At 38.0% G+C, this 23,346-nt stretch overlaps 2 protein-coding genes across 2 annotated transcripts in view; one reads left to right on the top strand and one right to left on the bottom strand.

Moving 5' to 3' along the window:
- ibtk (inhibitor of Bruton agammaglobulinemia tyrosine kinase) overlaps positions 1–14,976 on the bottom strand; it is a 28,377-nt gene extending 13,401 nt beyond the window's left edge. Inside the window, exons 1-14 of the mRNA XM_017477220.3 lie at positions 14,650–14,976; positions 10,475–11,374; positions 10,095–10,191; positions 9,747–9,871; positions 4,818–4,928; positions 4,570–4,737; positions 4,346–4,463; positions 3,842–4,022; positions 3,424–3,547; positions 3,066–3,243; positions 2,816–2,957; positions 1,408–2,025; positions 781–867; positions 590–672 (exon numbers count right to left, since the gene is read on the bottom strand). Coding sequence (XP_017332709.1) covers positions 590–672; positions 781–867; positions 1,408–2,025; positions 2,816–2,957; positions 3,066–3,243; positions 3,424–3,547; positions 3,842–4,022; positions 4,346–4,463; positions 4,570–4,737; positions 4,818–4,928; positions 9,747–9,871; positions 10,095–10,191; positions 10,475–10,798 — 2,356 coding nt within the window. The 5' untranslated portion in view covers positions 10,799–11,374; positions 14,650–14,976. The remainder of the gene's footprint in view (positions 1–589; positions 673–780; positions 868–1,407; positions 2,026–2,815; positions 2,958–3,065; positions 3,244–3,423; positions 3,548–3,841; positions 4,023–4,345; positions 4,464–4,569; positions 4,738–4,817; positions 4,929–9,746; positions 9,872–10,094; positions 10,192–10,474; positions 11,375–14,649) is intronic.
- A 5,578-nt stretch (positions 14,977–20,554) lies between these two features.
- On the top strand, positions 20,555–22,819 carry tpbgb (trophoblast glycoprotein b). The gene is made up of 2 exons (XM_053683183.1): positions 20,555–21,002; positions 21,087–22,819. Exon 2 carries the CDS (start codon positions 21,104–21,106, stop codon positions 22,247–22,249), a length of 1,146 nt encoding a protein of 381 aa, XP_053539158.1. The 5' UTR covers positions 20,555–21,002; positions 21,087–21,103; the 3' UTR covers positions 22,250–22,819.
- The last annotated feature ends 527 nt before the right edge of the window (positions 22,820–23,346 follow it).

Here is a 23,346-nt window from a genome sequence, read left to right as displayed (position 1 = left end):
GTGGCTCATGATTTTATAGGTCAATTTACCTAAAGTCGGTGCAAAGCGAAAATAACTGCTACAAAAAGCAAATGACCAGGTTTCATGTCATTTCCCCTTCAGTGAATCAGCTTTCCTGGTTTAATTTATCTGCATTTGTGTTTAATTCATCTACATCTGACTGCTGCTTTACTGAGAAAGCAGAAATGCATAGCTCCAAGTTCCCTCTGTACCACTGTAACAGGGGGTCGAATATCATAAACGCTATGGCTAAACTGTAGATGTTAGCACCTCTGTAAAGACACTATAGGGCATTCAGGATGTGGTCCACAGACTTTTGGCAGTTATAGATTGTAAAGGATATGACACTTTGTTAAATTACATACATACATACATACATACATACATACATACTCTTGGACAAACACAGACTGTCTGCCCTTTAACCATATAGTTACTATTACATTTTAATTACAATTTGATTTAGATCAGATTTCTTAAAGGCAGGGCCTTCTGTACTCCTCAGTACAGCTTTGCATTAGACTATAGACATTTGCTTCTACACTTTAAAAGGTACAGGACTATAATAAATCAAGTCAGTACAGCTCACCCAGTCGGGCACACAGAATGCATTTGTGACAAGGGAACTCCTTCCCATCCTCAGACCGCAAGGTGACGTCACAGAGGTAGGGGCTGTGATATCAGAACTTTATTATTATTTATGAACGGTAAATTAAATAACCATACTACCAGAAAATAATGATGAATGAGAGATTGTATGTTTTACATGACATCACTCACCATTTCTTCAGGTAGAATCTTGGTCTGTTGCCAGTCTTCTTTTGCACCACACGGATTTGCCCATTTTCATACTTCACTCCATCAAGCCTAAAGGAATGAGTAGAAATATATGGAATAGAAATATAGTAAATGCTAATTTAATTTAAAATTTTCTGCAGTATATTTTCAATCATGCGGTGTAGCTTCTGGACGATTAAAACAATCTATACAGCTACTAGGAACTTTTATTATATGTATAGTTTATATACCCTATAAAACAGCACATCAGACACTACCACTGGAATTGTCTAGTTAGTTTTTATCCTGTTTTTGTGGATCAGTGTATATGGTTTCTTGAGATGGAATCCATGTCAGTTTTTATTTGAATTGCTGTGTCTCATCACTGCTGCTACTATAATTCTACATTTCACTAGAATGGCTATGGTGTATTCAATGATAGATTTGTACCAAATTAATAATAGCGCACCTCTCTATAATCATCCTGATTGCCAAATGTAAAAATATTAATAAAATGTTGAAAGTTACACTAATGTTGCAATTACTGTAACGTAAAAAATAATCATTTGGTCCTGCTGTAGGGCAAGGAAATCTGCTTCTTACAGAAAATACAGTAAATTCAAATCCCACCTTGCAAAGAGACCACCCAAGCCCAGTTTCTTGGCTACTCCTTGCAGCATCTTTACAGGATTGTGGCTAGGTTCATTAGTACCATCACCCTTGTCCTTCTTCCCAGATTTGGCACTTTTGCTCTTCGGCTTTTCTACCTGTGCGGGAACCGAGGCAGGCAGCGATCGGTAGATCTCCAGAGCAGAGTGTCCACTGACGTTCAGCTCCTGCAGGTTGCATATTAGCTGCTGCTGCACCTGCTCAGGGCCATGGCTGAGGCATGAGATTGTTGGCCTTGCTCCATGCACTAGCATCTCACATGAGTCTGTATAGATGAAGTGCAGTGCCTGCTGTAGCATATCAGGGGAGATCTTATCCAGAACCAGAAGGTCACAACCCACAGCGTCCACACTTCTCCTTACCTCCCCATCCGCCTCGTCTCCCTGCCCGGCCTCTGGGAGGAGCTGCTTGCGGAAAAATTCTGAACGCATAGACAGGATGTACTTGTGAGTTGGAAAGACACGATCACCAGCCTGAAGGGTCACGTCATGAATGCTGTCTGTCTCATCGGCTTCAGCTAGGAGCCGCTGGAAATGTTGGGGGAACAAGGAGGCTGAAACAGTGGGCACTTCATATATGCTACAGAGGGAGGGGGGGGGGGGACAAGACTCTGTTCAGCTTCAAAAAGTAGCAGACACATGAATGTATGTGTGCACTATGTATATATACACTATGCTATGTGTAAGGTTGCAAGGTCAAACTGTATGTCCTGTTTAACTCATGCAGCAGTATGTATTTGACCATAACTTGTTAATGAGGAAAGAAGTATAACTTCATAGAAATCACAATGATAATGACTTGATTTGATAAAGCTTCAGACTGATATTTGATGGTGCAATTGTTGCATTTTGGTTAAACAGCATCTCTACGTGAATGTGAGTTATTGCATTAAAAATTCTGCAAAACTCAAGCTCTTTAATATGAACAAAGGCAACATAATGTCAATTGGAACACATGCTCAGCTGATGTTTTACAAGGCCAGAGCAAAGTAAGATGTTTCAATACCACAAATTTAATAACACACTTGAATTTATAGCTATGGACAACCTGATAATCTCTGTTCTGGAAGAAATGACGTTTTGATTACATCAGGTCTTTGCTATTTTATAAGTATCTCTAGAGGACCTGAGATAGCATGAACCCACTGTATGTTCTTCGCCATCAATGTTTCCCCACCAACATTTTAACTGCTGAGTGTACCAGCAAAAAGTTGGAATTACAGAAGGATTTAAGCCAAAGCATAATAAAGAATGCTCAAGATTGTACACTGGCAGAATGTTCTCCATGTCTTTCGAAAGACACAGGATAAAAGGATATGCATGCAATATTCATGTAATGTAAAATGTATATGATTTTTAGATTCACGTACCTGGTTTTGGGATCTGACTGGAGCACCCCAAAGTTACGGCCCTTAGAGTCCATGGTAATGCTGACAGCTCGATGGATGTAGGGTAGCCTTTCCAGTCGAATGCGCTCATACACACTTCCACTTTCAGAATGACTGCAAACCTCTACAAACAGACAAATTCCAACAGTTACTTTGCCATCAAATCATTTCACAGGCCAGAGTACGTCATATCTGTAAGAAGTAAAACTTAGTGCTTTTTCCAGGTTTTTACCTTTTTTATCCATACCCTTCTTGTATTCACCAAGCCACTGGCCACTAAAGCCCTCTCCATCCTGCGTGACGAACATCATTTTGTTCTCGCCAATGGCGATGTCGGACATAAGGACCTGTCGCCCATAGGCCCACCTACACTGTCTCAACAACGTGCCCACAGAGCGCCAGCAGAACACCTGACAGAAAACAAGACCAGGGAAAGATGGACAGAGGCAAAAAAAAAAAAAAGGTACATACAGTAACAAATTAAGTTTCTTATTTTAAGCACACCCAATATATTTTCAAGTGCTTACACCATTGTATATATTTATATTAAAATAATAAAATAAATTAATTAATTAAAAAAAAACCCTCACCCTGCCAATCTCATCCAGGGCTAAGATAGACATCTTCTCTCCCCCACTCTCATTTAGGAGGTGCGGGTCTACCCGATGGTCCAAAGTGCCTCCAGTTACAAGAACCTTCTTGATGTTCAGTTGCCTAAAGGACATCCAATCTTACTATTTACAAAAGGACTAAAATTTGACTGAAAAAAAAAAATATTACTAATTAATCTTATAATACTATCAAGTTTAATAATTATCAGTCAAAACCAGCAAAACTAAACATTACGATGGAGATTATATGATGCGTGACCACGACTGTCCAGATTTATTATATCGGTTCACTAAACAAAATTTTTCACAATACATTGCTGATGTTTTAATGAGAAATACACCCATCAGGCTTGAGGTTTTTAGTCCAAGGAGACAGAGGCATCGCAAAATGACTCACTTGGAGGCCAACTTCTTGCACTGGTAGTCAGCAAGCAAATAGATATCCCCTTTCTCCGTCAAACACACAGTAGCCCCATTACTGGCTGCAGCCATGGCAATGGTGACATCCTTGTGGTGTAGGGCAGACACCTGCCGGGGCACAGTCACACACTTCTCTCCATTTGGGTCCAGCAGGTAGCCTGTGTGTGTGTGTGTACACACAGATTCAGACCAGAGCTCATTATATGAGGAACAGCCTACACGATCATAGGCTCTACTGTATTGTATGTGAAATATTTGGGCTTTTTTATTAGTGTTCAGTAAGAATATTGAAGACAATTAACTTAAGGGAATGCTTCATTTTGTTAAATATTTGAAAAAGTATTACAATGCTTCACATTAAATTAGAAAAATTACTGAAAAATATACGTGTTGCAAAGGTTAAACGTATTGGGTCTTGCCATGGTCTTACATCATCCAAATAAACAATTACTGCGTGTTATTTCTCTAATTTGTTTCCTACCCAGCTGTCCTCCATTCAGTCCCACAGTGTAGACTGCATCTTTCGTCCACAGAACTGTGTGAAACCTTGCAGCAGCAACACCAACCACATTCTTCCCTTTCAAACACTTAGAAGTCACCTGCATCCAAAAATAAATGAAAGCTCAGACATGCACATTCATCATCCTTTCGAACCATATCCTGACACAAGGCTGTCTCACAGAAGCAGGTATGCAGTTTGCTCACCTGTTTAGGCACTTGGCTGGCAGCAGGAGGCGTCAGACCCAGCTGGTGGTATGTGTTAAGACCAAAAGTGTAAACATAACCCTCCTCGGTCAGAACTACTGTGTGATCTCTGGCTGCAGCAACCTGAGAGCAGTGATGAGAGACTAGCCCCTCCACTATACGGGGAACCTAAAACAGAAACACAGTTTTAAAAAAAAGAGCAAAATGGAATAACAATACAGTACACACAATAAAGAAACGAGTCCCACCAAATATGTCTGTTCATCCCCATGTCCAAGACGTCCTCCCTGTCCATGACCACAAGTGTAAACCTGACCCTTCTGAGAAAGAAAGACAGAGTGGAACTTGCACACGACCACCTGGGAAAACAAAAACACTCAAGTTATACATTAAAAAGCAACAGAATTATATAAATCGGTGACTTGAATAATTATACACGTCACAACCTGAAAAACAAATGTTGCACTATTACAAAGCTGGAGTGTTTAGTTCAGGAAGAGGCCATAAACCCTTAAGTGGAATCTAGACAGATACTTTGCAGAATACTATGTTCTAGCTGTGGTCTATTCAATATGTACGCGGGTTAGACTTTTCTTTCATGCCCATTTATTTCCATCTTCTGTCTGCTGAGGTTCAGAGTGCACTGGAGAAGAGGAAACAAAGCCAACCTCATCATTAATGCAAGAAGCTCTTCAAAGCCCAAACAAGTAATGAGATGTCCTGTATAGCATCCTGTGCATGGGCAAAAGTGCCCCCTACACACATACAGAACAGTCTCTCGTCACACATGCTGAGCTTATTGAATTTGAGCATGTTAATCGCGAATTAATGTTTAACTCTAAGCACCTGGAGAACAGAAACTTGGTGACATGTATAGGGCACCCGAGAGCTGATGAAATGGAATGTGATCCTCTACAGACTGATTAAACTAACGTCAACATGAACGTAAATGGTCTGCACTTATATAACGCTTTTTAACCTTAGCGCTTTACATTGTGTCTCATTTGCTCACTCACTCACTCACACCATGCAAGGCGCTAGCCTGCAATCAGGAGCACCCTGGGGTTCAGGGTCTTGCCCAAGGACACTTCGACATGTAGAGACGTGGGCCGGGAATCGAACCGCCAACCCTACAATTAATGGACAACCCGCTCTACCACCTGAGCCACAGCCACCTCTTGTCCTTGTCTGAATGTTCTTTTCAGCAGCTTTCAGAAATTAAATCTGCCAACAGAGACCATTTGAAATGAACTGTATTCAGTCATTTGCAGAGTCAGTTCCTGCAGGAAACTGAGACACTAACAGGCTGTTTAACAGTGCAAGTACACATGCTCTTATTTATCAAAATTACAAAAGGTAAAATCTGACAGTAAAACAAGTGTAAAAAAAATAATAAAAATAAATCCAGCAACAGTTTCCTTATTAATCAACAACCAGACATCAGAAGACAACAGTATTCCCACACATGAATATAACTGAACTTTTAGTTCAATTAAATACCCTACAGTAATAGGACATTTATTGACCAAGCCCTATAGAAATGCGGCTGTTGAGCTGAGCTGATTGAAAGGGCTTGGGGAGACTGGGCATTGTGCGATGTTGCGGTATGCTGATGTGGATTAGTCTATACAAATAGTATCCTATTGACTTTCTTCTGTTTTTGTGTACATCTCATACTAAAAATTGTTTTAGACCTTTAAACAAAATACAATATAAAACAAAAGCAACCAGAGTATACACGCAATACAGTTTTTATTTATTTCTTTTATTGAAGCAAAAAAAAAAAAAAAAAAGATCCAACACCCATCACCAATGTGAAAAACTAATTGCTCCCTTAAACTTAAAATCTGGTTGTGCCATCTCTAGCAGCAATAACTGCAACCAAACGCTTCTGATAACTGGAGATCAGATTTTCACTTACTTCTAGGACTTGGACTTACTCCTATGCTTTGGATCATTGTCTTGCTGCATAATCCAGTTGTGCTTGAGTTTCAATTTACAGACTGAAGACCTGACATTCTCCTTTAGGATTTTCTGGTACAGAGCAGAATTCATGTTTCCCTCAGTTACTGCAAGTTGCCCAGGTCCTGAAGCAGCAAAACATCCCCACACCATCACACTTCCTCCACCATTCTTGACCTTAGGTATGATGTTCTTTTTGTGGAATTCGGTGTTTGGGTTACGCCAGATATAACAGGACACTTGTCTTCCAAACAGTTCCACTTTCGACTCATCAGTCCACAGAACATTCCCCCAAAAGGTTTGAGGATCATCAAGATGTGTTTTGGCAAAATTCAGACGAGCCTTAAATGTTCTTCTGGGTTAGCAGTGGTTTTCACTTCGCCACTCTTCCATGGATGCCAGTGTCTTTCTGATAGTGGAGTCATGAACAGTGACCTTTACTGATGCAAGAGGCCTGTAGGTCCTTTGATGTTGTCCTTGGCTCTTTGTGACTTCCTGTATGAGTCACTGTTGTGCTCTTGGAGGAATTTTGGAAGGTCAGCAACTTCTTGGAATGTTCATTACTGGGCCGAGTTTGTTTTTTTCAACTGGAGATAATGGCTCTCACTTGAAATAACTTTATTACCCTTCTCAGACTGACCTATTTACTTACCTTCTTCCTCATAATTTCTGAAATGATGGAACACAGAGTGTAACTGGGTAAGACCTTTAACCAACTTTACACTGTTGAAAAAGTTCTATTTAAGTGTTGATTTGATTGAACAGGGTTTGAAGTAATCAGGCCTGATTGCGTCTAGTCCAGCTGAACCCCATTATGAATGGCGATTCATAGATTTGGGGAATTAGTAACTGAGGGGGCAAATACATTTTCACAGAGGCCCAGTTGATATTGAAAATCTTTTTTGCTTCTATAAATAACATTATCATTTAAAAACTGAATTTTGTGTTTACTCTGGTTGCCTTTGTTTAATCTTAATTAATTTTAATTAGGTTTTAATTTCTGAAACAATTTAGTATCTACACAAAAACAAAAGAAATCAGGATGAGGGCAAATACTTTTTCACAGCACTGTATGTACAATATAGGATGTACAACTTAAAAAATAAAACTATTCTGGTTTTAAACCAAGTGACCAATGAGAGCCACAAAACATGGGGGAGGCTGTTTGCAGCCAATGTATATTTAAAAAAAAAAAAATCAAATACAGGATCATGTAAAATCTGTGAAAACGTTTAAATCACAACTGCCCCCATGTTAACACATAGCTTAACTATCTTTATGGCATTTAAACAACACAAGCGCAGCCGACCTGAGCATGCACAGCAGTATCAGTGAACAAGGTGATTGCATGTTCGCAAAGATTTTCACGTGTGTGGAGCAGTGAAGCAAGCATCGTGTGCGAGAACTCTTCAGTGCTCGAGAGCATGGAGATGCATGTGCTTCCGCTTGTACACCAAAGTCTACACAAGTCAAGTTAATGCAAGTAAGGTACAAGTGCCATGGCTTAAAGTACAAAATGTCATTTTTAATATTTAATTTTTATTCTGAGAATTTGATCTTAATTAAAAGGAAAAATAAATACATTTTTTTGTGAATTTTTTTAAACTGCTACCTATGTTAGCAATTCGCTATTGTTATTCAAACCACAGCTCGTTCTGATTGACAACAGTGGCAGATTTGTTTGTACATCATTTTGTGTGCTCAAATGTGCGCTCATTTCTATGTAACTTTACATAACTGTACTTAATGGAGCAATGTCAATGTAGCCTAAAAGTAAATGCTCACTCCTTTATAAATTAATCAAGTAATTTTATCAAGAACTTCAAATAAAACTGTGCTATCTAGTGCTTCTTGTGCAGGTTTGTTCTGTAAGGGCACCGGCAAGGGCTCTGTTAAAAAAGAACTGATCACATTTGTCTAATTCCAATACAATACCAATATCAGCGGTCTCAATGTTCATCTACTACTAGCTTCAGGTTGCAAAATTTTGTTACCTATCCAAGGCAATTTTTGTTCATGTGGGAAATCTGAGTCAGTGTCAGGCCAGTAAAGCCCTGATACCAATACTTAGACTTACGCATCCCTAATCTCGGCACAGTACAGCTTTGTGCTTCTGTTATACAGGCTAAAGTTATGGTAGGCACTAGTATCAAATGAACTTCAAGGATTCAGTTAATCAATAAATAAGATGATGCTATTCAGCAGCAGGAGTAACAGAATCATGGCTATCTGGTCTCATACCACTACTTGCCATGTTCAGTGGACAACAGAATGTACACTAAAAAGCATAGTGCATCTTTAATGTAATCAATTCAGATGCCATAAATCAGTTTTCAGACTCAATGATCGAACAACAAAAGTTATAACAAAAATTATGTTAGCAGCAAGCAGAGTGGCCATCATATCAACATCCATACCATATCAACTTGCTTCACTTAAAACCCTAGCAGTGAAAGGAGGATAATGAGCTATGTTATGTGTCATACAAGCCAATTTCAAAAAAACACACAATGTATAACTGTAAATGAGTCCCTGTGATTACTGAAAATAGAGAAAATGAACGTATACATATCTGTAAGATGAGACTTAGTGGAACTAATGAGGCTTGTCTAATTGTTTTAAACTGCTGTTTATTGTCTCTGTAAATATGAATCATCTTTCAGCACAAGCATTACTTTGAAATACTTATAAGAAAAATGAATCATTTAAAAAATATTCTCAAGGGACAGGTGAATTAGAGATGCACCGATGTATGGGCCAATGATCTGTATTTATATATATTTAATTTATTTGCATTTCTTTCAGAATTGTGGAATTAATTATTATTAATTTAAAAGAAGGTATAAAAGGCAGAACTATCGGTATCGGCCGATATCACTCCGAATAATCGGTTACCGTATCGACTGAGAAATTTAGTATTAGTGCATCTCAAAGGTGAATAGTGGTGGTCGATTGTTTGTTGATTTTTATACTTCATATATATATATATATATATATATATATATATATATATATATATATATATATATATATATATATATGGAGAGAAAAAAAAGGTACAACTCCAGAAATTGACAGAGCAAGGCATTTTCTATACAAGATATTTGTATAAAAAGAGGGAAGGAATTCTAAAGAGGGAATGTCATAATATAGCATCCATAAATAACTTAGCAAGAATTTAAAATGTCATCTTCCTGAATTTGTTAAAAAATTACCTGCTTAATATAAACCCCAGATCTGGGAAACAGGTCCACAATCTCAGGATTGTGTCTGCTCTCCTGGTTTCCATGTCCAAGGCTGAAGTTGGTATTGTTACCCCAGGTGTACACCTCAGTGGGATCTGGTGGATTAGAGCAGAGAAGCGTACCCAAATCTTTAAATGTTACACAACACAATGTATGCTGTATTAACATTATGGAGTGAAGCATCACTGAAATAATTATATTTTGATCTTTATTGCGATTGTTTTATAGGATGGCATGCAGGTAAATTATTTTTCTATAAGAAATGCCAAAATGGTGTATATAGACAAAGTTCACTGATTATGATTTAATTTTAATTACCACTGTTCTGAAACACAACATGACCTGGGCGATCCTTCATAGTTATATCCAGAACAGAGAGTCCTTCCTTATCCGGAATAGAGAGTGAACCGCCATGCTGCAAGCCAAAAATACAATATGCAAGGATTGTTAGTTAAATTCTCAAATCTGATTGGTCAGATGGAGTTGATAAATTTCCTATAACAGCAGTATATAATTATATAATCATCGAAAATAGCATATTGCTACACAGCAGCTAATCATCAGATCACCCACTCCTACATTAAGTTTGTCATTAACATGGGCATTTGCACATGCAAAGCACAAATCATTCTGATACAGACATTTTGTTTAATTACTCAAAAATTCTAGATTTGTACCAAGTTCCAAACGAAGCTCACCTTGACAAGGGCCATGAGACAGTGAATATGTCCATAGAATGCACTGCGGTGCAGAGCTGTCCATCCTGACTCCTTGTCCTTCAACAACAGGTCAGCACTCTTGCTGTCCAGAAGCCATTCGAGCAAGGCTCGTTTTCCCAGTGAAGCAGCGAGATGGAGTGCTGTGCGTCCAAACTCATCCTTCAGAGTGGCAGCATTATGGCAGTAAGCTGACAGGAAGGTCTTCAGCTGTCCTTCTGAGCCACCAGTCAGAGCAGCCACAATCACCTCGGCATGACGTGGTGAATGGCATTTTGGTGTGCATTCTGGTGTTATCAGACTCATCTTACTACCTTTCCCACAACACCTTATTATACTCTTTTCCCCCACCGAATTAAAAATCTGCCCTACTCTGCCACAGTCTTGCTTGCTAATAAGACAAATAATCAGTTATGCCACAAGTCCTGAATAAAACTGTACTGAAAACCTAAACTTGCCATACAACACGAGCACAAAACAAACAAAAAAAAGTGCTCCTTGTCCAAACTTTGGGGTGCTAGAATTGTGCAAGTGTTGGGTTTCCACCGCACCCTAGCAACCCCAGGGTGAATGTCAACCTTGCCTCAGTCCACCATATCAACAACGTGACCCACACAACACAGTGCTAGAAGAAGCATCACAGGCATCATTAACTGATAAATATTTGGCTAGTTCTTTTCTGTACAAAATTTTACAAACATATATTCTCAGTTTTGCAAAAATACTTTCTTTATAATAGCTCTCTAGTTTAGCTTAGTGTGCAAAAGGCAAATTCTCAAACCACCTGAAAAGTCCATCAAACAGTCCATCCAGTTTGAGGGGGAAAGCCCCTTCCCCCCAAAACACATTACCTTTTTAAACCTCCATAATTGTAAATGTTACCTGTGGAGAAAAAAAAAGAACAAATTAGTACTACTTCTAATCTACTACATAAATTTTCCTCCAAAATGTGTTGTCAAACATATTAATTTATTATATTAACACAAATGCAATAAAACAAATCTCAACGTTTTACCAACTAAAATCATTTAAGTTGTCTGAAAATGTTACACGTCAGCTTATAAATAATCAATTTCAAAATAAGAGATTCTTCAATGCCATCTTGCTATCTTCAATGCTAGTCCACACTCAGTCATTGCTACATTTTCTTTAACTTGTGAGTTTAGGTTTAGTCTGTATTTTTACATATAGGCTACTCCACCAGACTGCAGCCCTAGTTAAATTAACTAGTTAATAAACATGGGTGTGCTATCTGGATATTTAGCTCTCTAATTAAAAAGTTGCTTGATAAAGACAAATCAACATCTCATGTAACATTACAACATCAGGCTGATAAGCATGGCATCCTTACCACTGACTCTTTCAAAAATATTGATTAAAATGCATATCTATCTTTTTTCTGGCTTAGTTGACTTTCGTCACAGACATTTCCATCTTTCTTATGTTCTCCAACTGAACTCGAATTGAAACCAATTACTGAGTAAGTTAAAAATGCAAGAACATTAAAATATAGGCCTAGTCAATACAGTGCCCTCCACTTATATTGGCACTCTTGATAAATATGAGCAAAGAAGGCTGTGAAAAATCATCTCTATTGTTTAAACTTTTGATCTTTTGTTAAAAGAATTCACAAAAAACTCTGATCTCATGGATATCAAACAGTTGCAAACACAATACAGATTTATCCAGAAAAATATCTTTGTTAAATATAGGTGTGCAACAATTATTGGCACCCCTATGAATTCATATGATAAAAATATATTTGAAGTATATTCCCATTGATATATAAAAAAAAGTTTAGTACACCTGGGTGACTAGGAACAGGAAATTGTTCAACTATGACTTCCAAACACATAGGCCAAATGCGCTTAGTCAAACATAACAATGGTAAGACTGAGGAATATAGCTGTGATATGCGGCAAAAGGCTGTTGAGCTTCACAAAAGGGGAAGTGGCTATAAGAAAATAGCAATAGCATTGAAAATGCCCATTTCCACCATCAGGGCAATAATTAAGAAGTTCCAGTCAACTGGAAATGTTATGAATCAACTTGGAAGAGGACGTGTGTCTATATTGTCTCTATTGTCTCAGTGCACTGTGAAGAGGATGGTTCGAGTGGCCAAAAAATCTCCAAGGATCACAGCTGGAGAATTGCAGAAGTTAGCTGCGTCTTGGGGTCAGAAAGTCTCCAAAACTACAATCTAAAGTGTCCTACATCACCACAACTTTTTTGGAAGGGTTTCATGAAAAAAGCTTCTACACTCATCCAAAAACAAACTCAAGCATCTTCAGTTTGCCAGACACTACTGCAACTTCAAATTGGATCAAGTTCTATGAAACCAAAATAGAGCTTTTTTGTCAATAAACACCAGAGGTGGTTTTGGTGCACATAGAGAGGTAGCCATATGGAGAAGTACTTCATGTCCACAGATAAATGTGTTGGTGGCTCTTTAATGTTTTGGGGCTGTTTTTCTGCCAGAGGACCTGGACACTTTGTTAGGATGCATGGCATCATGGACTCTATTCTGTATGGAGGAATGGTCTCAGATCCCTTGCCGTGTATTCTCCAACCTCATCAGGCGTTATAGGAGAAGACTCAGAGCTGTTATCTTGGTAAAGGGAGGTAGCACAAAGTACTGACTAAAAGGGTGCCAATAATTGATGCACACCTATATTTAACAAAGATATTTTTGGATAAACCTGTGTTTTGTTTGCAATTGTTTGATATCTATGAGAGCAGAGTATTTTTGTGAACTTTTTTTGAACAAAAGATCAAAAAGATTAAACAATAAAGACAATTTTTCAAAGCCTTCTTTGCTCATATGTACCAAGGGTGCCAATATTAGTGGCAGGCACTGTATGTAAAAAAAAACTTGTCAGTGAAACAATACTTCCTGGATGTTTTAGGCAAGTTATGATGTTCTTAGCACAGGTTTAGCCTACATACTTTTTATGGTCATGAGTGCAACTTGCACAGGCACTCTCTCTACAACACACTTATATGTAATCAGTCTGCATTTAAATTAAATGCATGTAATACATCTAAATTTATTGTGACAACAACATGTACATTGTGAAGACACTACGTTCAGGCAGTGCTTTTTGTTTGTGCAAAAAGAATTTTGTAATGAAAATATTTGCTTTCATTTTCACCACTGGCATGTGTGTTATTTTGTTTTTTTTTAATGGTTGTTCAACAAGGGATACTCATGACATTTTTCTTTGAATAGTTTACCACAGTATAAACATTTCAAACACCAACACCCAAGAGCTGTTTTTCAAGAAAGAGTTTAATCATTTTCATTCTGGTGGTTTTAAAAGGTCACAGAACATTATGAAGATTCTACTTGTCATAAACCACCTCCAAGCTTATTTCCTCAAGTTAAAACATCTGGCATTGTGTTTGAATCTATGATTGTGATTATATTCCATGAGGTGAATTAATTAGCTAGTACCCAAATCCTAAGGTTTAGTTGCTGCATGTAAGAAAGAGAATGTACTTGTGTACACATGATGGTTTAAACCTTCTGACCACATATACTTCAACATGTTTCACATGGAATAAAGAGCATTTGAAATACAGAGTACTAGATACAAGTTATTGTCTATTGTAGAGTTTAGTCTTTTCAGCCAAAAGTTTTGCAATATCTAAATGCCTTTGGCTCTGTGTGTGTCTCTCTCTCTGAGAAGTTGTTAGCTTGATATATTTTGCAAAGGAGTCAGCTACTATGGCAGAAGGCAATACACCTTTAGAAACGACAAACTACACACATCTTGCTAACAAACTTACTTTTAGGTGTCAAGTTTTAGCTGTATATTCTTACTAATTAATATTAACCGACATTCTTGTTAACAAATATCTGTTTGGCTTATTACTTATCAGGGTAATGTACGTTTGTAAAGTATGTTTAGCTAACCAGCTTGTTCACTGGATTATTAGCAGCACTAGCTCACTGGTTTTGCTAATCCAGCATTGGCTATGGGTGTGTGAAATTTTCTGTATTTTGTATTCATATTTCTTTTTTTATGAATTCAGCTGGAAACTCCGAAGTGCTGAAATAAAACTTAAGCAGAGTAGCTAGCTAGCGACCTAAAACTAGCTTAGTTTATACGATTTCAGAGCAACAGACAAACCTGACGCCCATCTCATTGTCTCACCTGCCGCTAGATGAAATAGGAAACAGTGTTTGAGCTTGACTCGGCATGAACATCCTGGAGGCACATCTTCAATCAATAGTCCTGCTTTTACAGATATTCTGCAGAGCCACGGTCAAGGCGAGCTAACCTGGTACGACCCGGAAAGGTGGAGAACGCTGATTGGCTCCCGGAATCATGTATCGTCAATTTCTATTGGTCGATGATAGCTCGCTATATAGCTATGGGATGTTTATGGGAATATACGCATTATATTGCGCTAATTAAGTCAAACGAATATGCATATTCAGCCCAATAATATCTGCGTCCTGCATGAGGTTGATACGCAGATAGTTTCTCTGTAACCTCTCCTACCGTGTGTGTGCGCCTCACTGATAGCGCGCGCCGGTGCCCCTTTATACGTCATCACTTGTAGGCCACCGCACACGTGGAGCCCTAATGCTTTCAGAGTCAGTACGGTGCTTTATTGGCCAAGTACATTAAGGCAGGGGTTCTCAAACCTGTCCTGGACGACCCCCAGCACTGCACATTTTGTACGTTTCCCTTATCTGACAGACCCAATCCAGGTCTTGCAGTCTGTACTAATGAGCTAATGAGATGAAGCAGGTGTGTTAAATGAGGGAGACATACAAAATGTGCAGTGCAGGGGGTCCTCCAGGACAGTTTTGAGAAGCACTGCACTAGAGTACACAAGGAATTCTATTCGTTTGCTGTGCTTATTGATATTACACATTACAATAAGATAATAAACACAAGGACATAGACAAGTGATTCTCAAAGTGGGGTCTGGGGACTCCACTTTGAGAAGTGCTATATGATTACAAGCTCTTATAATCATTAGCCTCTTTGATTGGTCACTTGAATTAAATTTGTTTAATCCAAATGTCAATAACTGGAAGTGTTGCAGACCAACCCGAGAACTGAAGGTCTACGAACAGCCACTGATGAAGGCACAACCAATGTGGTACTGACCCCTATGTATGGAGACTTTTGGGATGCCCTGGGTATATTACTGTACAAATTTAAATAATGAGACTAATATTTAAAACGTTTGAATAGGTTTGTAAAATAAATCTGTGCTGCAGGGGTCAGTGGAATTTATTTTACAGTTACAGGGGTCCCTGACTACAAAATGTTTGCAAACACTGGTAATATAACACTTTCACTATGAACAGAAGTGAAAACTATTTATTTATTTAAAAAGAAGAAGAATATTTCACAGAGGAGAATGCTGCACTGCTAAAAATTTATTGCAACTTGAACACATAAGCTGCAGATCCAAACTTACCAAAGCTTAGCCTTAACCTTATCATACTAACATAGTTTGAGGGGTATTTTCAGGGCCTGTAGTTAGTTGATTTAAAACATATTAGGTTTTTTTTCAGTCAACTGTGAAAACCTAACTAAGATATTTATTATATGTGTTTTCTAGGTGCCTTTGGAGTGATGCTGAAAGAAATCAGCACAATCATAAATGTTGTGTGCAATAAATAAAATACAATAATATAAAAGGGGTGAAAAATGTGGCTGTTTTTTTTTGTCCCTCATAGCATATTCACTGCCTGGCCTTGGCACGTACATCATTCAGGGCTCAAGCTGGGTGTAAATTGAGCCCACCCACAGCTGTGTGACAGAGATGTACTGCAGTTACAGGGCCAAGCAATTGTGGAGCAGTAAAGCAAGAGTGGGGCCAGTATGTATAAAGGTTAAAAAAAAATTCTAGGTAAGCACTGGGAGTAAAAAATATGTTATAAAAGCTTTCTGAGCAATTCTTAGTGAATAGAGTCACATAGCCCTATATATGTGAAGTCCAACATTAATAAATAATGTTATAAATAATTAATAACATGCATTTAATAAGCCACAGTGACAGTGATAATGGATTTAAACCTTCTTCCAGTGATGGTGTCTAGTTACAGCTTCGATATATTTTTAGGAAAATGTATTTTCAAAATGAAATGCAGACATGCTACTGTATTGTCTCTGTTCAAACAAATAAAGAAACAAAAAACTAAACTGGAACCAAATACAACCCCTATAACTGAGTTGAAATAATAGGACAGGATACAGAGTGGATTTGGGTGGCAATTTTTCCTCGATGTAGATGTCCTAGTTGTAGATCACAGCATTTTAAAAATCACAAGAAGCCCCAGACAATTATTTCTACATATAACAATTGACTGTATTAAACAAATACATAAAATTTATTAAATATCAGTATTGGATTGGCCACAAATGGGGTTAGACTCACTGGCTGAAATTGTGCCTTATATGATCGAATATTCCAGCGGCGCATTTCCAGGATAAAGCGGTTAGTGAAGAATGATGTATAATATTCCGTAATGCTTTCTAATTGAGTGTCCTTCATGGTTGTGCCAGGCCCACCATGCATATTGCTGGCACAGGTGAAACCATTTATGAAGGTCCTCAGTCCTTAACTATAACTCTAATATAATTAGACATACTATGTGTATACATATATTCACCCTTTTTTCTTTTCTCTTTTTTTGTACACTTGACGTACGAGATATCTAGGCAAACTTGCACAAACTAAAGTAGGCTGACTGACAGCCAGAGACCCCCATATGATAAAATGTCTGTAATTAGCCTCAAAAGTTTCAGTGAATGTGTAAACTCAACAGAAGGAACCATTTTATAAAATATAGAAAATAGTAACTTACTTGATGAGCTGCAAACAATATATAGACTTTGATGGTCATCGTTTTATCAAACAGATATATTTCAGACAGTCCTATCCTGAATTAAATTTTATAATTAAACTATCCTGGGCCCTTCACCCGGCCCAGCCCAGGACATCTTCCCTGGGTGTCCCCTGCGCCTTAGACATTATTGCATTTTTTATTAAAGTGCTGCTGGAGATATTTGAGTACTGATTACTATAATTTAAAAAGCATAATATTGTAATAAACTCTGCATCAATTGCAATACTTGCGTATTTACAAGAGTGCTGTCTCAGTGCTACATTGCACTACTCTTCACAACAGTTTGAGTCCCCTCTGAAACACTCTTCTTCTTAGGCCTACATATTTGAGTCAATTTCTAAGAATGATGTCTTAGAATTTTTGGACTGTCAGAACTAAAATTTTACTTTGAGAGTCCTTATTTATACCAGCCCTGATCTACTGACATTAGTCTGGCACTCAGGGTAACTGAGCCAGAGTTAGAAACAGTATGAGTCAGAATGCCGAATGTATTCGGAGTGTGGGAGTAATAGCAGTAAATCAACTGTTTAAATTGCTCGTGTTAAAAAAAACACTCAATTGCTTTTGGAAAAATTATTAACTTACTTGTCTAATCATTTAATGAATGAAGCAAGAAAGTGTTTAATATGTTTACTTTATGAAGGTTAATTTCCTGAAACTGCATAAACCCTGGACTAAAAAAGTATTATCAGATATTTGCTTTCATAGATAAAATAGATAAAATAACCCACGCATTTCCTGGGTTATTATACATGCAAAGTTAAATAATAATAAATGCTACCAAAATATATATTATACTATTGGTGACATAACAGCTTCTGTTAGTTTTGAATATCAGCTGGTGTCATCTCCTGCAGCTTCCACTTTGCTTGCACAGCTAATGAACTTTCTGGAGTTTTGGAAATGTTTGCTTACCTTACACAGTTACACAGAAGGGTGAATTCAGTAGGGTGGGATAGTCTTTGAATTTCCACATTTCCTAAGCTTTATTGCCATTAATAAAACAAAACACCCAACACATGATTTCAGGGTGATGGTGGAAAAATGTTTATATTCTTTTCTGAAGAAACATTGTTTACTTTTTTTGTCAATACTGACTGAAAACTAATTTAATGACATGTTTGGTCATTTGGGACACACAGTGTCATTGGTATAGGCTGTTACTTTCATCCTCAATGACATTTAAAACATAGTTCATTTTTAACATGCTTATTCATGGAATTAATTAATCAAATTTCAATAGCAAATTCACCATCAAAATATTCTAATATTGTATGACGCAGAAGACTAAGTCAAAGTGACTATAAACATGTATTAAAGTGACCTATGAATTACTGTTACAGCAATAACAACAATAAAATAGTTTAGAAAATCTTCAGTATAACCCAAATTCATAAGCAGTCTGTTCTTCAATTCGGTATGAACATATTGAATAAAAATGACAGTAAAAATGCCAGTAAAGGATAAGTACATTTAATTTTTTTTTTATTTCTTGCAGTATAGCATAACACAGGATTAAGAAAACACACACTGACATCAATCATATGAACACAGTACATATGGTTTAAGTAACAGTTTGTATTTTCCAGTTTAGCTTATTCCCCTACTTATTAAGAGGTTTCATACAAACATCTTTTAATACACATTAAATTCATCAGTGGATCAGATAACCATAGTTGTGGGGTGTTTCATGTATCATGCATGCATGCATTACATCCGTTCAGTTTTCTTCTCTCCACTATTGTATTTTAGGACTGTCCCACTGTCCCAATTAACCTGAATTCTGCCATAATCTTGGAAGTAATTCAATTATAAATATATGTTCATTATTTGAACTAACTTATTTTGTTACAGAATACTTTTTATGTATATAGGCATCATAAGTATGTGTTATACAGTACTGTTTAAAAAGTATTAGGCACCTCGTTTTTTAGTGCACATTTTGTTATAGATGTTTATTTAATGACTTCTGCATTGTTGAGTCAGTTGCAAAAACATTTGATATTTCCCAACCATTACTTTTCCAACAAAACATTTAAATGTTACAGAAAAAAACTTTGTATGTCAATAAAGAAAACAACATATCACGTAACAGATGCCTTCTCATGCAAAAAACATAATGAAGGCTGCTGGGTTTTGCATGTGAAATAAGAAGCAAGTGCAACAATCAGAGTCTCTAGAAGAACTGTGGCAGATTCTCAGTTAATCTTACCAGCTTTTAAGTGTACCGGAGACTACTGGTTTTGTTTTGTTTGTTTGTTTTAAGTAAAGGGTTATCACATGAAATATTGATTTTATTATTTATTACTGGTTACTGCACTTTATAGTGTTTTGTTTTTTTGTAGAAACTTTTAATTTCATCATTTTTTTTGAAGACTTTTGCATTGTACTGTATATTAGTCATAACAACTTTATAAAATGTCATTTCACCTACCTGAATATTTTTTGGAGTAAACTTACTGTTTGTGACATTAATCCATAAACCTTGTTACTCCTATCAAGCCATTCCACTGCAAGGGCTCAGTAACATCCCTGTTAAAAAAACAAAAAAACAAAAAACAAAAAACAAAAAAACCCAAAATTAAATAAATTTAAGAAAAAAAAGAAAACATCACCGAAATATTATATTTGTTTCCACTACAAATGCCATTACAAATCCTCAGCTAACCATTAAAACCATTAACATTATTGATCCATAATGGTATCCACTAGACATAACATGCCACCAACAGAAGGCAACAAATGACCAATAGACCATTACAGAGGGACCATTACAGTTTCCATTATAACCATTACAAATTCTGAGTGTTTCTACTGTTTGGGGTTTTTTTTTTTTTGTTCAGACTTGAAAAAGTTCTGACGTTCACTTTTCCCCAGTAAGAAAACAAATGCTGCTAAATACACACCACAAAGAAAACCAGGGAGGCCCGTGTCCAGAGCAGTGACGTTTGTTTTCCGACGGGTTAAACGATTTTCTTTAAGGAACAATCACTCATAAGGACCAACCAACAAATAAATAATAAACAGACGTAAAGACGAACAGGATGCAGACCTCTGTAACCACATACAATATTATTACACCTCACTTGCACACTAGCTGCTTTGTGTGGATTATGGTTCTTGTGGCGTTGCCGGCGTCGTCGTCCTCCCCCGCACCGTGTCGTAATGGTACAGTCCACTGAGAGGTTTGGACTAGACTCGGGGAGCGGAGCAGGAATCTGAACTCGGCACGAGTCTGCTATGTGTCCAAAGGCGCTGACATGAAAATCCGAAAAGAACCCAGAATACATCAAGGACATGAAAAAATCAAAAGTTCCTGGATACATATCACCGCTACACAGCGTCTAAAACCTGAACAGTTTCCGTATTGGAGGTGAATTTTGTCCGGCGCGAGACAAGTAGGCTGTTGGAGATTGAACTTTTTGTGCTTGAACACAGGAATGAGTGCCGTCAGTTCTGGAGCTGGACACAGCGGAGGCTTCACGGCGGGTATGTGACATTGAGAGTCGTTTGAACAGGTCCCTGTGCAATTTGCATATTGCTTTTGGCTTCTTTCTGTAACTACGTAAGACAAAAAAAAGTGTGCCGAAAATAAGTGGAAGGAATGAAAGAAAGTGTCCACCGGAAATCCAGGTAAACACACAAGGTGTAAGGTTCAGACTTCTCTGAATTTGTGCAAGCGTTAGTTTCAGTGCAGCGGTACTTTTCTTGACACAGTGTACAGCCGGGCAGAAATGCGTGCAGGAGCCTCGCTGCGTTTGCTGCTAGTGAAGGAGAAGCAGGCCAGGCGGCAAGTCTCCACTCCCTGTGTGGTGCTTTTCCTTACATGCTTTGGCACTGCTGCGTCTCTGGAATGCCCTCACAAATGCGTGTGCACAGACACTACAGTACAGTGCACACGCCTGAACTTAACATCCATCCCACAGCCAATTCCCGTCAACACAACAAACCTTCTCCTTACTGGAAATGATATTTCCCATCTATCCGACAAGTCCTTTCCTGTTCGCCTGGACTATTTGGCAGAGCTTTATCTGTCTGAAAACCGAATAGAGCAAGTGGACCCTGGGGCGTTTTACAACTTGCCAAGACTGCGTTTGCTTGACCTGAGCAACAACCAAATCTTCAATTTTAGCCCTGATGCTTTTCCACAGAACAACATGGTCCAGGTCGTGAACCTGAGCAGATCGTTGTATAATTTCTCCTACGCTGATGTTTTTTCTAATCTTCTAAGGCTCTCTGTTCCTAAACTTTCCAATCTCAGCTTGGCAAACAATGACCTTGTCGTCCTTCCAGATGACATGTTTATCAGCTTATCTGACCTCACTACCTTGGATCTGAGAAACAATTCACTAGTTTCGATTAAGAACGTGACTTTCCAAAACCAAGCACTTATTAGTTTGGACCTACGGAACAATGCTCTGAAAGAGCTGTCTAATGGGACGTTGAAGGAGTTCAACCAGATACCTGGGCTTCAGGTGTACCTGCTGGAAAACCAGTGGGTTTGTGACTGCAACATTGAGGACATGGTGATGTGGTTACAGAGCTCAGATGTTGTTGTGGACAAGCAGAACTTGACCTGCACTCAGCCTGAAAAACTGAGAACCACTCAGCTCTTGCAGTTGAAGCATTCAGAGCTGCCGTGCACTGACTTTGGAAACATGGAGGCTACCTTGGAGACCTCATATGTCTTTTTGGGTATGGTGTTGGCCCTCATTGGGGTCATATTCCTGCTAGTCCTTTACCTGAACAGAAAAGGCATCAAGAGATGGATTTATAATATCCGTGATGCATGCAGGGACCACATGGAGGGCTACCATTACAGGTATGAGATCAACTCGGATCCACGCCTGGCCAACCTCAGTCTTAACTCGGACGTGTAAGGAGGTGTGGTTCTTGATTGGAGATAGGGAAAAGTGTTTCCCACATTTACGCACAGTGACTCAGCTCTACATTTGTATAGTTTTCACAAGCTTATACCGTAATATGCATTTTGTCATGCCAGATAGATTAACTGGCATCTGCCTCGGTACACGCCGCATGCTATGTTATGGTGTGTCTTGTTTAGATGTTGTTCAATGCTTGCATGAATCAAGAACTCATAAAGGTACATAAGTGTTTCTTTCTTCTTCTAAAAAAAAAAATCTACACGTGATTTTGGGACAGTGTGAAGTATGATGCAAGGATCTTTCTAATGGATGCAAGTTCTTGCTTCTAAAATGACTGAAATGAAGAATTATACATGTCTTAAATCTCATTAATGCTTGACTTTTTCCCTTGAATAATAAGTTACCATGTTTGCATGTGTTTATGTACTTTTACAGTGGTTATAATATCATACAACTTGCATATAATGATCACAGCTGTCCATTTTTATATTCACATTTGTTCCATGGACATGGCTCAACTTTTCTTATGAATATATTCTGCTGAATAAAAAGGTCTTGCGTTGAGCCCTCATCTCCCCTCCGGTGCTTTGAACTCCAGAGAGGAATCCAAAGCTGCTGGAACAGGAGCAGGGATTAGGCATATTCATTCTTTTTCTCTCTCTCTCTCTCTCTCTCTCTCTCTCTCTCTCTCTCTCTCTCTCTCTCACACACACACACACACACACACACACACACACACACACACACACACACACACACACACACACACACACATATATACAGACAGACCCAAACATGCACACAGACACAGATACATCTGTACAAATACATGAACATCAATTCCAATTCAGCATTATGTGTTATTATAATATAAACAGTTATCATTTTATGTAAAATTTGTAATTGGTTCATTCTGTTTTGTACCCTGTATATTATTAGTAATGTGTATAGATTGAAGGCCTGCGATGTAACTACAGACCTATAATTTTATAAGACATGCTACCCGAATAATATTTGGCCGTTACCAGAGCAGGTAGACACAGTGGAACTGGAGCTGCTTCCTGAAATAGACTTAATAGCCAGCATTTTAC

This window comes from Ictalurus punctatus, chromosome 1 (assembly GCF_001660625.3).
Source record: "Ictalurus punctatus breed USDA103 chromosome 1, Coco_2.0, whole genome shotgun sequence".
Lineage (NCBI taxonomy): Eukaryota > Metazoa > Chordata > Actinopteri > Siluriformes > Ictaluridae > Ictalurus > Ictalurus punctatus.
This window is presented reverse-complemented; position numbering and strand designations above follow the sequence as displayed.

Excerpts from the sequence above, each read along its gene's own strand:
- tpbgb (XM_053683183.1), top strand. The coding sequence starts at position 21,104 with ATGCGTGCAGGAGCCTCGCTGCGTTTGCTGCTAGTGAAGGAGAAGCAG.